At 38.1% G+C, this 12,715-nt stretch overlaps 1 protein-coding gene across 2 annotated transcripts in view; it reads left to right on the top strand.

Moving 5' to 3' along the window:
• LOC117235150 (laminin subunit alpha-1) overlaps positions 1 to 12,715 on the top strand; it is a 200,000-nt gene that overhangs the window by 67,382 nt on the left and 119,903 nt on the right. For both annotated transcript variants that reach the window (XM_033496929.1, XM_033496919.1), the window contains exons 3-4: positions 3,082 to 3,324; positions 7,014 to 7,244. In XM_033496929.1, the coding sequence (XP_033352820.1) occupies positions 3,082 to 3,324; positions 7,014 to 7,244 (474 nt within the window). The remainder of the gene's footprint in view (positions 1 to 3,081; positions 3,325 to 7,013; positions 7,245 to 12,715) is intronic.

Genomic DNA, 12,715 nt, shown 5'->3' with positions numbered 1-12,715 from the left:
ACAATAAGTAGCGCGAAATATTTCGAGCAATGTTGGTTATTTTGACGAACAGCAAAATGGTTGAGCAACAACGACTGTCATCCGTAAAACACCAAACGTCGTTCCATTCGAACCGAAACGACAGCGTAGAAATCATGTTTGTTTTCTCCGCGTTCACCGACGTCCGTCGACATCCGAGATGGCGAAGAAAATCCAATATATACCCCGGTTGCTTGTATAGAAAGCGTCAACCTTGAACTCCGAATACACTGTTGGCTTCTACACGACCTACCCCATGACGAGGCACGCGATGCTGATAGCAGAGTCGAAGAAGCAGACGAACACGTGCAGCCAGTGTAAATATTTAGCCTTCGGAACGTTTGCACGCCGTGCTGTGTGTGTCGTACTTTTCCTCTTCGCTTCTGCTTCGTCTTCTTCGTAAGTTCGTTGCGAGATTTCGGGACGCGCACGTTGCGTCCGTAAATACCGACGGCGCGGCTGCATCGCTTCGTAAATGGATTTAAAAACGATTTCGTGGCGTGGCGGACTTTTGATCGATGCGTCTCGTTGTTGTATTAAATCGTGTTAGCCCTTTCGATGATTAGTAATCAATTATAACGCACTATATACGCAAGGCATATACGTACAGATAGGTAGAAACATTAATCTACATTCAAATAAACACACAAGTCTCAACAGTAAATCTCATGGTCATTTAACTCTGACGTAGAAAGCTTCGCCAATTCCACGCCCGCTTTATCTCCACAAACTTTTCGATATTTCAAAAACTATGTCCAATGGATCGGTCAAGGTATATTTTGACAGTCTTTAATACGATTGAAAGAATGTGATTGATCAATTCATTGAAAAAGTTGCATCTACGTTGTCAGATCGTACTTTAGGATCAGCGCGTTTCGATGTAAAACGTTCCAGTCCAGAAATCTCTAATTCTCATAGAAATCTTCTAATGTTTTTAAAAACTGAAACTAAAGGAAGAGACGAAGGTCTGATTTAAAACAGGCTGCCTCGGCTTCAATATTAACGAGCAGATTTCCATGATTCGACTAGTTGGAAGGATCTGCTACATGCACAGACCGAGCAAGAGGATCGGATAATTGAAGTCCGCTTCCTCGGGATTCGGATCGAGCGTCCCGGACGAAGTCCTTAGAAGGAAGCGGACCCCGCCGGTATCGCGGACATGCGATCTGTCTTTATGGTCCGAAAGTGGGCGTCGGTCTGGCCTCACAATGCCAGCGTAACGACGACACAACGAGGACAACGACAACGACAAAGACGGACCCGACGAGAGAATGAGGGACTCCTGTCTTGTTAACCCGACGAAACAGGGCGACGCGTGTCTGCTCGGCGACACAACGTCCACCGTTGAGACGCGATAGCCCTCGTGAGTTACTGTTCCATTCGACAAATTATTAAAAGGATGAGAAATGTTGGGTGGCTACGAGTTTTTGTCTTTATGGAGACTCGTTTACCAAGTAAAAGAATATTGTAATTCTTCGTACTGTTTGTTACTCGTTAATTCGCGGTATAATTTCCATTATCATTTGCAACTTTTTTCCATCTTAATGGCAGCTTGTGTATTTCTTTGTGGTAAAAGGACTCGTCCTTGAAAGCGAAACACTCATCCAGTGGCTGTTAGACATCTCCATCTTCGTAAAACGTTTTTTCCATTTAACTACTTAACGACCATACACGTGTTAACAGGCTTTCAAATTTCTGTCTACCTTCCTTCATCTCGTGTTAACACGCTCCTACTTTATCGGTTGAATTTGTGCAAAACTAAGAATACTCGCGTGCCAGTTCCATTGAGGCTTACTGAGCGACACTTGGCAGATTTTATTCCGCCAACTACCATCAAAGGAAGTCTTTGCAGGCAAAGTGCGTTCGCAAAAGACTGACAAAAAAGATCCGTGAAGAATCGAGGCATCGTTGCAAAGATTGCAGCCCGCTCTTATGCATTGTACCATGTTTGCATCTGTACCACACCATAAGTGATACATAAAGATTAATTGTAAAAATCTAAGTATACAATGTGCTTTATAAAGACATTTCTCCTTGTAAGGAACATCGAATATTTGCCTCGCAATTTCTCATCCTATCGCTTTTTTTTCTGTTTTAAACATGATGCGTTATTGTGTATGTTAATCAGTTGCTAAATCTATCAATTTTTGCAAAATATTTCGGTCCTTAAGGGGTTAAAAAATATTGTATAAGAGGTTGTCAATAATTACATACCTCGTTTGAAATAATTAAACTCAGTTCTTATACTGTATAGTAATCGATTGAATTCAACTTGGTAATCTTAAATCTTGAATGTGACTGCTAGAGTACAGTGATTCAGAAGTATATGATTAGAATGGTTAGGATGTACGAAGAGAAAGTGCAGATATTCAAATTGATACTGTCATAACTAGTAATAGTGTTTTAATTCTAACGCAATAAAACATGTCGCTTTCTTTGCAAACATTGCTACAGGAAACACTATTTTCTAACAAAATAACAAGATTCGTATATCCTGTGGAGTAACGCGAACGACGATCGCGAATTGTTATTTGTTAGCACCGCGGGAAACGTGGCACAGCCGGAAACGTGGCACAGCCAGATGGATCGTGAGTAATTCAACCACGTGGATTATTCCACACGATTCCTGCGTGCTTGAAATTAATTATCCAGTAGAAAATTCACCAGACTCCGCAGGGATTCTGGCAAACTGCAGGGTATCTATGGTTCTCTGTCCTCTAACTCCCTTTCCGCCGTTACACACTGAAATGAAATGGCTCGGCGTATCGTAGGTATTCCGTGTACCATTGGCGATTCTCTCTGAAAGACGAAACACCACGTCAAACGATTAAAATATTTTGCATTTTGATGCAATTTTTCGATATCCTCACGCTAGAAAGTATCGAAGTTATGGAAATATTTGATTTATCGTTGTAACAGTTCTGAACTTAAAATCTTTATGGCGATCTTGCTGCATTAGGAATTGTTAGAATATATTATATATATAGAATATATTATATAAATATACTTTATTGGGAATAAATGAATATAATATCTAATATGTCATAAATTCTGTCTGTTCAGGTGTATCAAATAGAGTACGTAATTGTGAAGGCAGCAAATTCACCAAGGCCGGCCGCATGGATTTTAGAGAAATCTATCGATGGTGAAAATTTCCAACCGTGGCAGTATTACGCACCAAGCGATGAAGAATGTTGGACGCGGTATTCTGTGCCGCCTGTTACCGGAAAACCTATTTACATCGGGGACGACGATGTGATATGTACCAGCGTCTTTTCCAGGCAGACTCCTATGGAAAACGGAGAGGTAAGGGCGCTACTATCTTTATTCGTATTTTTGGCTATGTGAACAAATCTTAGACTACCCAACGAATAAATATTTTTCCTTTACAAATAAATATAAAGATACTCGATGAAAATTGTTAAAAATTGATTCATTTGAAATAATACTTTAGATGAGTTTCTTTTATGCTCTCGATAACAAATTTATTTTTATTTATGTACGTTGATTATTTCAATAACATCGAAAATATTTCTCTCCTTATTTCTGTACGTGCTCCAACTGTACAAATAATTTTGTACACAGTAATGTCTATTAATGTTTGATTAATTTAAATTATCTCTCGCTGTATATCTACTCTACTCTATTATCAGAAACCTCGATTAGGAAAAAGAACAATCAGATAAAAAATAGATTAAATTTCACGATCGTCGATCGTTTCGTCGAGAAACAAAGGTGTGTAATTATTTACGCGCGAAATCGGCTGTTATTTCCGTGTTAACGCGGTAGCTGTCCAGAGCCAGATCATTAATTATCGTTCGTCCCATGCAATCGCTGGTGTAATTACATGATTGGATGATTAGTCGGCTGACGCTTTGACGAGCAATACGAGTGGCTGCTTGGCTGCTCGGGGGAAGGAAACATTTCTTCCAAGGAATTTCCGCTGAACTCGCAGACTTTTTCTCCCTCAGTATCTTCTCGATCGAATTATACACTCGACCTTAAGTTATAAAGTAATTTCAGCGCGATTGAAACGCTCTGGTAGAAATGGAACGTTTACCAGGTGAAATTGGTCGATCGTTGCTCGTTACAGGTGACACTTCGTTACTTTCTCGATGGGACTGGTTCGTAGCATGCGACTGTTTTTGCTGATTAGAGTTGGAATTGCAAGTACTTTCTGGAATCTTGCACGATAATTTGCCAAATAGTAATATTTACGATCTAGCATTTGACAAGTTGTAAACTATACACTTCTGTTATTTAATTGTTTCGCCGTTTTGCTCAAATAGGATAGCTGGTTCGTAATTTGTAATAATATTAACGAACTGACATTTTATAAGTTGACAAGTTATAAATTGTAAACATTCGTTACATAATGGTTGTACCATTTTGCGTCAAGTAGTTTGTAATTTGTACAATTCACACATAGAACTTTATTTCTTTTATCAGAAACGATTAAATTTGTTACTGTTGTACGAAAGAATTTATCAGCACTTGTAATTCGTAACTTGAGACATGTAAAACTTTAAGAATCATTTTAATAATATTTTACTATTGTTCGTTCAAATGTGGAAGAGAAACCTTATAGTTGTGTTGCACATAGCGAAACTGTAGGGATGTGTTGTCAAAATGACAGAGTTTCTTTGAAACTACAATAGCATTATTAATAGCATTAATAGCATTAGGTTAACGTCATAATACGATATCGATTGAGAGGCAAATCTCATACCTACCGTGTGCATTCTGTCCAATGTACCTTCAAATTTCCTATGAATATATAAAAATCCGCCGATTATTCATCGGCCAAAAATTCTCCCTTTCCGTGTACGCAGCAGTTCAATTTCATTGTCGGAAAACTTATCACGGATGTGAAAATACGAGAAGCATCTATCTGGAAGGGAATTAGCAAACTTCTCGGAAGAGCAAACAGATAATTAGAGCTTACAGCCGTGCACGAGGCGGTGCGCACGAGATCGGTTTTGTGCAAACTGGAAGGTGGTTGAGAAAAGGAAGAGGACAGCGAGATCGATGGTGGAAAGAGAGGGAAAGGGAGAACGAATCGATGATACAAAAACGGCGATCCCTACATTCCGGCCATGTATGGTGTATGCTTGCCTTATATGGGGCTATCACGTACGCACCTCCTATGGGGGGTTGCCAGTTTTACGCTTCTGTACGCGGCTACGGATCGACCAGGAAAAAAATCGGAAAGCGAGGAACAGCGAATCGGCCGAACGGTGTACGTCATGGGAGAAACAGCTGTCACAATTTCGGGGGAATCATTGTTCAATTTAAGGAAAGGTGGACAATGTCGAATGGATCTTAGTTGACTTTCGAAAAGCATCGTTGGTTGATTTTTTATCTACAGTGGCTGTGAAAAGTATTTGTACGAGCATTGTATTTATCGCAGCTAGAATGCGGATTTTATACACAATTCGTGTTATGGAGAATATAATTAAAGAAGTAGAAGCTCGGTGGAAAATTGTTTAATTGCCGGGAATCATAGAAATCTATACTTTGAAAATTTTATATATTGTACATTCTGTGCGATCTTGCACTTTCAAATTTCCTACAAATATTATACAATGTAATTGTGATAATAACATAGTAATGGAAGAATTTCTACGATTCGATTTTCTTCGCTTGATTTGCTTCAAAAAATAAATGGCAGAATTACAGAGATTGTTGAAAAGCTTCGGTCAAATTGTTGAAGAATATAGAAAAGTAAGAATGCGAACACTGAAGTGTATCGTATATAGACTTGCCACTCAACATGCTAATTAGGTCCACGTATATTAAACTTTGTATTATTTGACAGTACTTTCACACGACTGTAGAAATATCATACTACGAAAATGAAATGTAGAATTCGATAAAATAGATCACTTCATCGGAAAATAAGGCTATGCGCGAATACTTTCTGTAGTCACTCTGTATTAGTTGAGTTCTGTGAAATGATCGTTTGTAGAATAATCATTCGAGAAATTTGGGAGTTCCAGGGGAACTTTACGCGAATCTTTTCGATAAACGAAAGATTCGTGAGTCGAATTTGCTATTATAGAAAGCTTTGAGCGGAGAATTAACTATAAATAAAAAATTGAGAATTTATTTTGATCATGGAGGATTTTGATCGATTAAATGTATTTTTTCGCTTTAGTGATAAAGCAATATGAAGGATTCTTACACGAAATATTACGTACTAAATCATGTAACCAGGTGAAAAAATGTTCGAAAAAAATTAGGCATAGGAAAGTGTAGGCGCGTCTATTCTGGAAGCCATGTAATTGTTCCATATTAGGAGCCGCGGAATGCCATTTATGGAACTCGTTTTCTACTTAACGCGCGGCACCATTCACAAATGATTTACTCCTTCGATTTCAGAGTTCTCTTAGATTTAGTGCTGTAATCAAACGTTTGTATTTCTTATTATCGATCGCCGATGTCGTTTCTGCAGGTAGTTTACGTCGATCCGTTCGTAATACGGGAACAAATTGGATATCTTTCTTGTTTCTATAGAACATTATTGTAAAAAATTTTATGGATCTGCATCTGATCTAGATTTTATGGATCGGATATTATCGTAATTTTCTTTGCGTCTTCCTCGTGTTCGTACACAACGTAAAACATAATCAGGATTATTCGTCTTAGATTTTAATGGAACTTAAGAATACTAAAACTCAGTTATTTCACCAAGTCGAAATATAAAACAGGGAAGTACTTGAATTTAAAATTAATCGAAATAATTTTACGTACAACTCCCGTCATTTGATAAAAGTAACTGCTAATTAGAGCAGACAGTTGCTTGTAATATAATTAAATATCAAAGCTGTTGAACTACTCTTCCGACAAAATACTAACCACTCGATCGATTTCCCAACGAGTTGAAAGATCTCTACAAATTTTAATAAACACAAACTTTACGATAAACCATAATGTACCTAAATTATGGAATAATTTTGTTCTGTGTATATTCAATCAACGATATCTCCCTTTAGATCCATACTCACCTGGTGAACGGTAGACCTGGTGCCCTGAATCACAGCACGACCCTTCAGGAATTCACGCAGGCCAGATACGTACGGCTTCGGCTTCAGGGTCTTCGACGAAGTGGAGAGACGATCGCGGATAAAAGGCGCGCGTTTTACTCGATTAAAGAAATCAACATTGGCGGAAGATGTGTGTGTTCCGGCCACGCGGCAAGATGTCGTTACAGCGTCCAACACGGGGTAAGTGCGAGAATAATTTATAACGAAAGAAATGCTGAGAATAAAAATCGCAGAATAAAAATAGTAGAATAATGTTAATGTATCGTGGGAATAGTCTAGTTTACAATGTCACGTTTGATTTTTATGGTGATTTTTGTGGAGGGTGGAAGACTTTGACTCGTTCCTGATCGAGGATAAGTCAGGTGTTGATAATATACGATTTTTGTAACTGTGAATTCTGATTTATCAACGTGTATATGTATTTAGCTTGTCAACGGATGTATTGGCCATACGCGAAAGTAACGACATTACGCTATATTAAGGATATCGATTTGGAACAGATACGAATTTTATGCTTTACAAGTTATCCCGGTACAAGTTACGAGCCCCATAATTCACACGTTGACTCGTGCTAAATTAAAAGTCGTAAAATTTACACATTGACTCCCGACGGATTACAAGTTTTGCAATTAACACATTTGCCTCGAACCTGTTGTAAGGTTTCCCATCGAGAAACAACCGGATCTTCTTCGACCAACGCTAAGAGTCTTTTATTCGACGCATCTTGATGGATATTTCACGAAGAGTTTAATTCGAAAGTTACATTAAATTAAAATTGGATAAAACCTGAAAAATTAGCTACTAAATTGCATCTCTCCCTCTCTCTCTCTCTTTCTTCCTATTTATTGGAATAAATTTATTATCTAATACGTCATTTTCACTCCGTGATTAGTATAGAAAATTAGATAGAAGTAGGAACCAACAGATAGGACTAGTAATGGAAACAGCTATCGCATATTATAATAAAATTATAATCTATCGAGAAAAGGAAGAAAGTTTAGAAAGCAAACCACGAGATTTTATTCTCTTGTAGACAGTCCTTTCTAAAGTTAGATATCGCGAATATCTGCGATTGGGAGGGGCGGCTACCGAGGTGCAGGAAATAAATCTGTCGGAAATGCCATAAACTTGTCAGACCTTTGTCTACCGCCGCTGCTAATGGCAGGATCGCCTTCGTTTCGAGTCGGTTGCCTGTTAGAAACCGTCGGTCCTCCGCAGGGGACTACTGTACGTTAAGTTTCTTGCACGATCGCGCGGGAGTCGCTCCAAATTTCCCAGCGTCGTTAACTTTTTTCACGTTCCGTGCTACTAATGAGAGCTAGAGGTTGCGGAAGTTACCGTGGAAAGAACACGAGACCGAATCTGCAGGATAGAACAGCAGCATTTAAAGATTTATGTTTGTCGAAGAATGTCTTTACATGCTTCCTTTCCAATCTTATTTTTCCTTCATTTACATACATCGTATTCAACTGGTAAAATCAATGAAGTTTCATCTTTTTCCTGATTGAAGATATTTCAGACACGGATTTATCACTTAACGTTTCGTACAGCACGCGAGATGCAACTGTCGTTAGGTTTGAAACGTTTCTATTAGGCGCATGCACAAGTTTTAGTCCTTCTTTTTGCAATTTTCTTTTATTTATACATAATTACACGTGTGCTTTATAAATTAATGTTCGAAATATTTCCCCTCATTTATACGACTTTCTCGAGCTTCGTGGCGAAAAAATGACGTTTCGTTTATCTGCAACATTTCGAAAGTGCTGTCCGACTAAAGAGCACTGCATCGACCTGAATAAACGGTAATCTGTCGGTGTCAAATCCGAAGAATACGCCGCGCGCGCAAGAACTTTTCACCTCGCGCCGTTGTTTCGCGAGATTATTGTCACCAAACGATCATGAAATCGACGTTTCAAATAGATCAATACCGACCGAAAAGTTGCAGAACAAGACAGGAGATTATATCAATTAAAAGTAATTATAAACGATATCTACATCTGATATCATAAAGATGAATTACAAATGTAAGATTACTATTATTTTCAGATGGTAGCTGTAATCGTTTAATTGTAAAACAAGAAGACGTGCATCGCACGATATCACCAACAACGTCGTGTTGGTCAAAAATCTTTGTCGATTATTTCAAGCATAAAATAAAAATACATATTTCACCGTCTATTTAAGCAATTCGATTAGAACAGTCACGATAAATAGGTTCAAATTATCCAACAGACTAGCGAAAGTGAAAAAGAGGTGGAGAAGAAAGATCAATTCTTCTCCTCCCTGCGTTTCATAATTTCTTCATAACGGCGATTGCATAAGAAAGTAATAATTGTCTGTGCAAGATTAATTATTCTCCTAAAGAAAGACACGTTCCCAGGATGGCAAAATGATGCAGACCGTGCAATAGGAATCCTGCATACTATTAATGTCCACGAATGGGCACATTGGCGAAGTCGAGCTTCAACAGTCGTGATCTTTGAACGTGCTGAAAGAGGGGACCGGGACCTGTTGTTAATTGTTGCGAAACATTTCTTCGCAGTGCATTAATCAGCCTCGCGGGTGTCACGCAGTTTCGCCTTTGAGAAGTAATAAAATTAGAAAGAAATGATCGGTCGGTGTCTTGGTCCGTGTCAAAGGGCCTGCTGTTATTCTCACGTTCCATTATTCTTGTATTTCTGTAGCTGAGTGTTGTGTGCATGGGTGATCGATGCTCGATGTTGAACTCGACTCGTTATCGAGTCACTCGAGCGAGTTCTAACTGGGTTTTAGTTCAAGGATCGTGCTGGGAATTATGGCGGATGTTTTATGGATGTGTTTTCTGCTTTAGGGAAAAGAAGGCGAAGGAAAGGTGTACATATTTTCACGATGGTTCTTGCGGTCGATTTTTCTATCTTAACGATGCCAGATATCAATTTTTCGTTAACTATGCTTCCTTATTTATATCTGACGTTTGTTTCCAGTCCAAAGAATTACAGAACGTTTAGAGAGAAAAAGCTTGAATTTCATAATTATTCCTTCTATCGTAGTATGCTTTCAGTACTGAACGATGATATCGGTCGTAAATGAAAAAATGATACGAATGGAATCAAACTACTCAGTTAATAATTTTACGTTAAGTTCATTTAGACAGTTTCTAGATATTAATACCTAATTAATACCTGGCCCTAGGTATAAGTATCGTCATCGTTTAAACTGATTACAAACTCGGTAAACACGTGTTCGATTACTGTGTTATCAATACCATTTACATTTCCATATTTCATTCCCTCTGTCATTAGTATCGTTGTACTTTTTGCGTGTAGTAGCTGTTTGATTCGCGGTGATACATCAAAAGGGTTAATGATCGAGGAACATGACGGTGACTTCTTTCGAACATCGAATAACAAGGGCCATGAATCGTCTAAGAAATTCAGGTGGCGATATCAGGTTTTTACCGCAAACACCATTCGCTCGACAACGAATTCGACTCGATTAGAATGAACTTTTGGCAATGCTCACCACGATAAATTGAATTAGTTTTTGGGCGGGTCCGGCGCAGCACGCGGACGACGATTGGCACGTAGACCGAATAGCGATCGCATTGCTGAATACGAAGCCATCGGTCGAGCATTCGAAATATTTTCCAGTTACGTCTCAATCAAATTGTCATCTTCGATCATATAACGTTGATATTCGTCAGCTTCATCCTCTCGCCTTTGCTCTTCTAATCACGAAATATCGCTTTCGCGTTTATGCTCCGGCTTCTTAGTCATGCAGTGTCGATGAACGAAAAATCATAAATTATCACAGCTACAGTTGCAACATTTTTATTTATCCTTTAATCGAACTGTGATTATATCGTGGAAATTCGCAGCTTCGTTTTCTCTCAGATTTTCTGTATCGTAAATTCTCGTAGAAGTAATCACCGATAGAAATATTTTTTAAATTTCAAATTATTCAAATCTTGCTTTTCTTATTGCTAACATAACTTTTCCTGTTGTGGCAACGTTCATATGGTTTTAGTATTCAGTTTTTAAGCTTCCTAAGCGGAGAAATATCTTTTTGCAATAGAGATAATTGCGTAGAGATTTATTTTATTTAACCGTTACTTTTCTCGTTAGGCGTCGTTTTTTGAACGGTATTTATATTAAACAATTATTGTGCTGGCCACAAACATCACGCTCGATTCTTATACACAGCTTGCTTCGATGCTAATTAAGTCCTCGGTACATCGATCTCAGTAAATCACTAGATAATATGCTTCATTGTAGCAGTCATTAACCGTTTCCCGCGGTGCGTCTATTCTCATGAATGACAATGGTCATTAATGAAAACACAATGAAGTCTGTGATGCGTCGTAAAAAATGTAAATTACGATTTGCTGCTCGCATCTGGTGCTCAGAATATCTCCGGCTCGCCATATAAACACGTCTCGTAAAGTCTTATCGTTTATAGGTTTGTAATTCTGCTCGTAGAGTACGATCGCTGTTCACAGTGGATCTTTAATAATTTATTAAGATCACGTGCTGGATGAAGACGCGCGGTTGATGGAAAAGTCCGATAAATTACGTTATCCGTAATTCATTCGATCGATTTTCCATATTTCTCTAATCTACTACGTAACCATAGATTACTCTAATTTGGACTAAGAAGCAAGAAACACTGCTATCTTTTCTTCAACTTTCGGCGAATATATAATATTTAACTTAGAACAACTTTATCAATATAATTATTTTCTCGCGGCAAGAAAACATATTTTCCTATTTCTTGATCAATTGCCAGTAGAATAATGGAACAAGGAATTAATATCACATTTTCTCTCTGCGATAATATTAAAAAGAGAAATCGGTAAATTTAAACGGAGCAAACATGGGGTTAACCCAACGCGTGGTCTTGTCACTTAAAACTGAGCGTCGTATACATTGGGTCACATTTTCCACACTAAAGTGTATAATATTATGTAAATTAATTGTAATAATATTATTTACTACCATGATAGTAGCTTCTCTAACTGATCGATGGTGAACGATCAAACCAACAGTTTAACAATCCTCATTCAACAGTATTTTCATTGAACTGAATTTGTAATTTGTACTTAAGCAAGCCTTAAATAACATTATTATTATTAAACAGTCAGATTCACTGAGAGTCTCGAGATAGATGAACATTGTTAGAAAAATCTATGCTTAACGAATGGAAATTTTATTACGAAAAATGATTTTAACGTTAAACACGTAGAAACATATATTTTTATTCGAAAATGTTTCCGGTGTTAACTCTTAGATCGCGATAGAGGAACGTGGAATTTCGTTGCGAGAGTCTTCATTTTGTAATAAAAAATGTAACGTTTCCCTATTAGAAGTATCTTTTATTCAAAGTTCAAGGAACTACGATTCTCTGAAATTTTTAACAAGCTTCTACTATCTGGTTGAACAATACACCTGGGAAACGACCTACGTGCGCGAAAACTCACGGGTCTTCGTCTCAGAAATTACGCTAGTTGGAATAAGAGCCGCGAGCCAGTCGAAACCGCGTGCGAATTAATGTTTTCGATAACGCGTTCGGTTATCTTAACGGTCCTATAAATTCTCGAACGTCACATCTTTGTGATTGCGTGGCTGTACTATGTCTCCTACCCGAGCGCAATACCGGATATCTGTATCGCCAGT

This window comes from Bombus vosnesenskii, unplaced genomic scaffold, assembly GCF_011952255.1.
Source record: "Bombus vosnesenskii isolate JDL3184/JDL3185 unplaced genomic scaffold, Bvos_JDL3184-5_v1.1 scf7180000013264, whole genome shotgun sequence".
NCBI classification, from domain to species: domain Eukaryota; kingdom Metazoa; phylum Arthropoda; class Insecta; order Hymenoptera; family Apidae; genus Bombus; species Bombus vosnesenskii.
The sequence above is the reverse complement of the archived record's forward strand: the minus strand, read 5'-3'. Positions and strand labels throughout refer to the sequence as shown.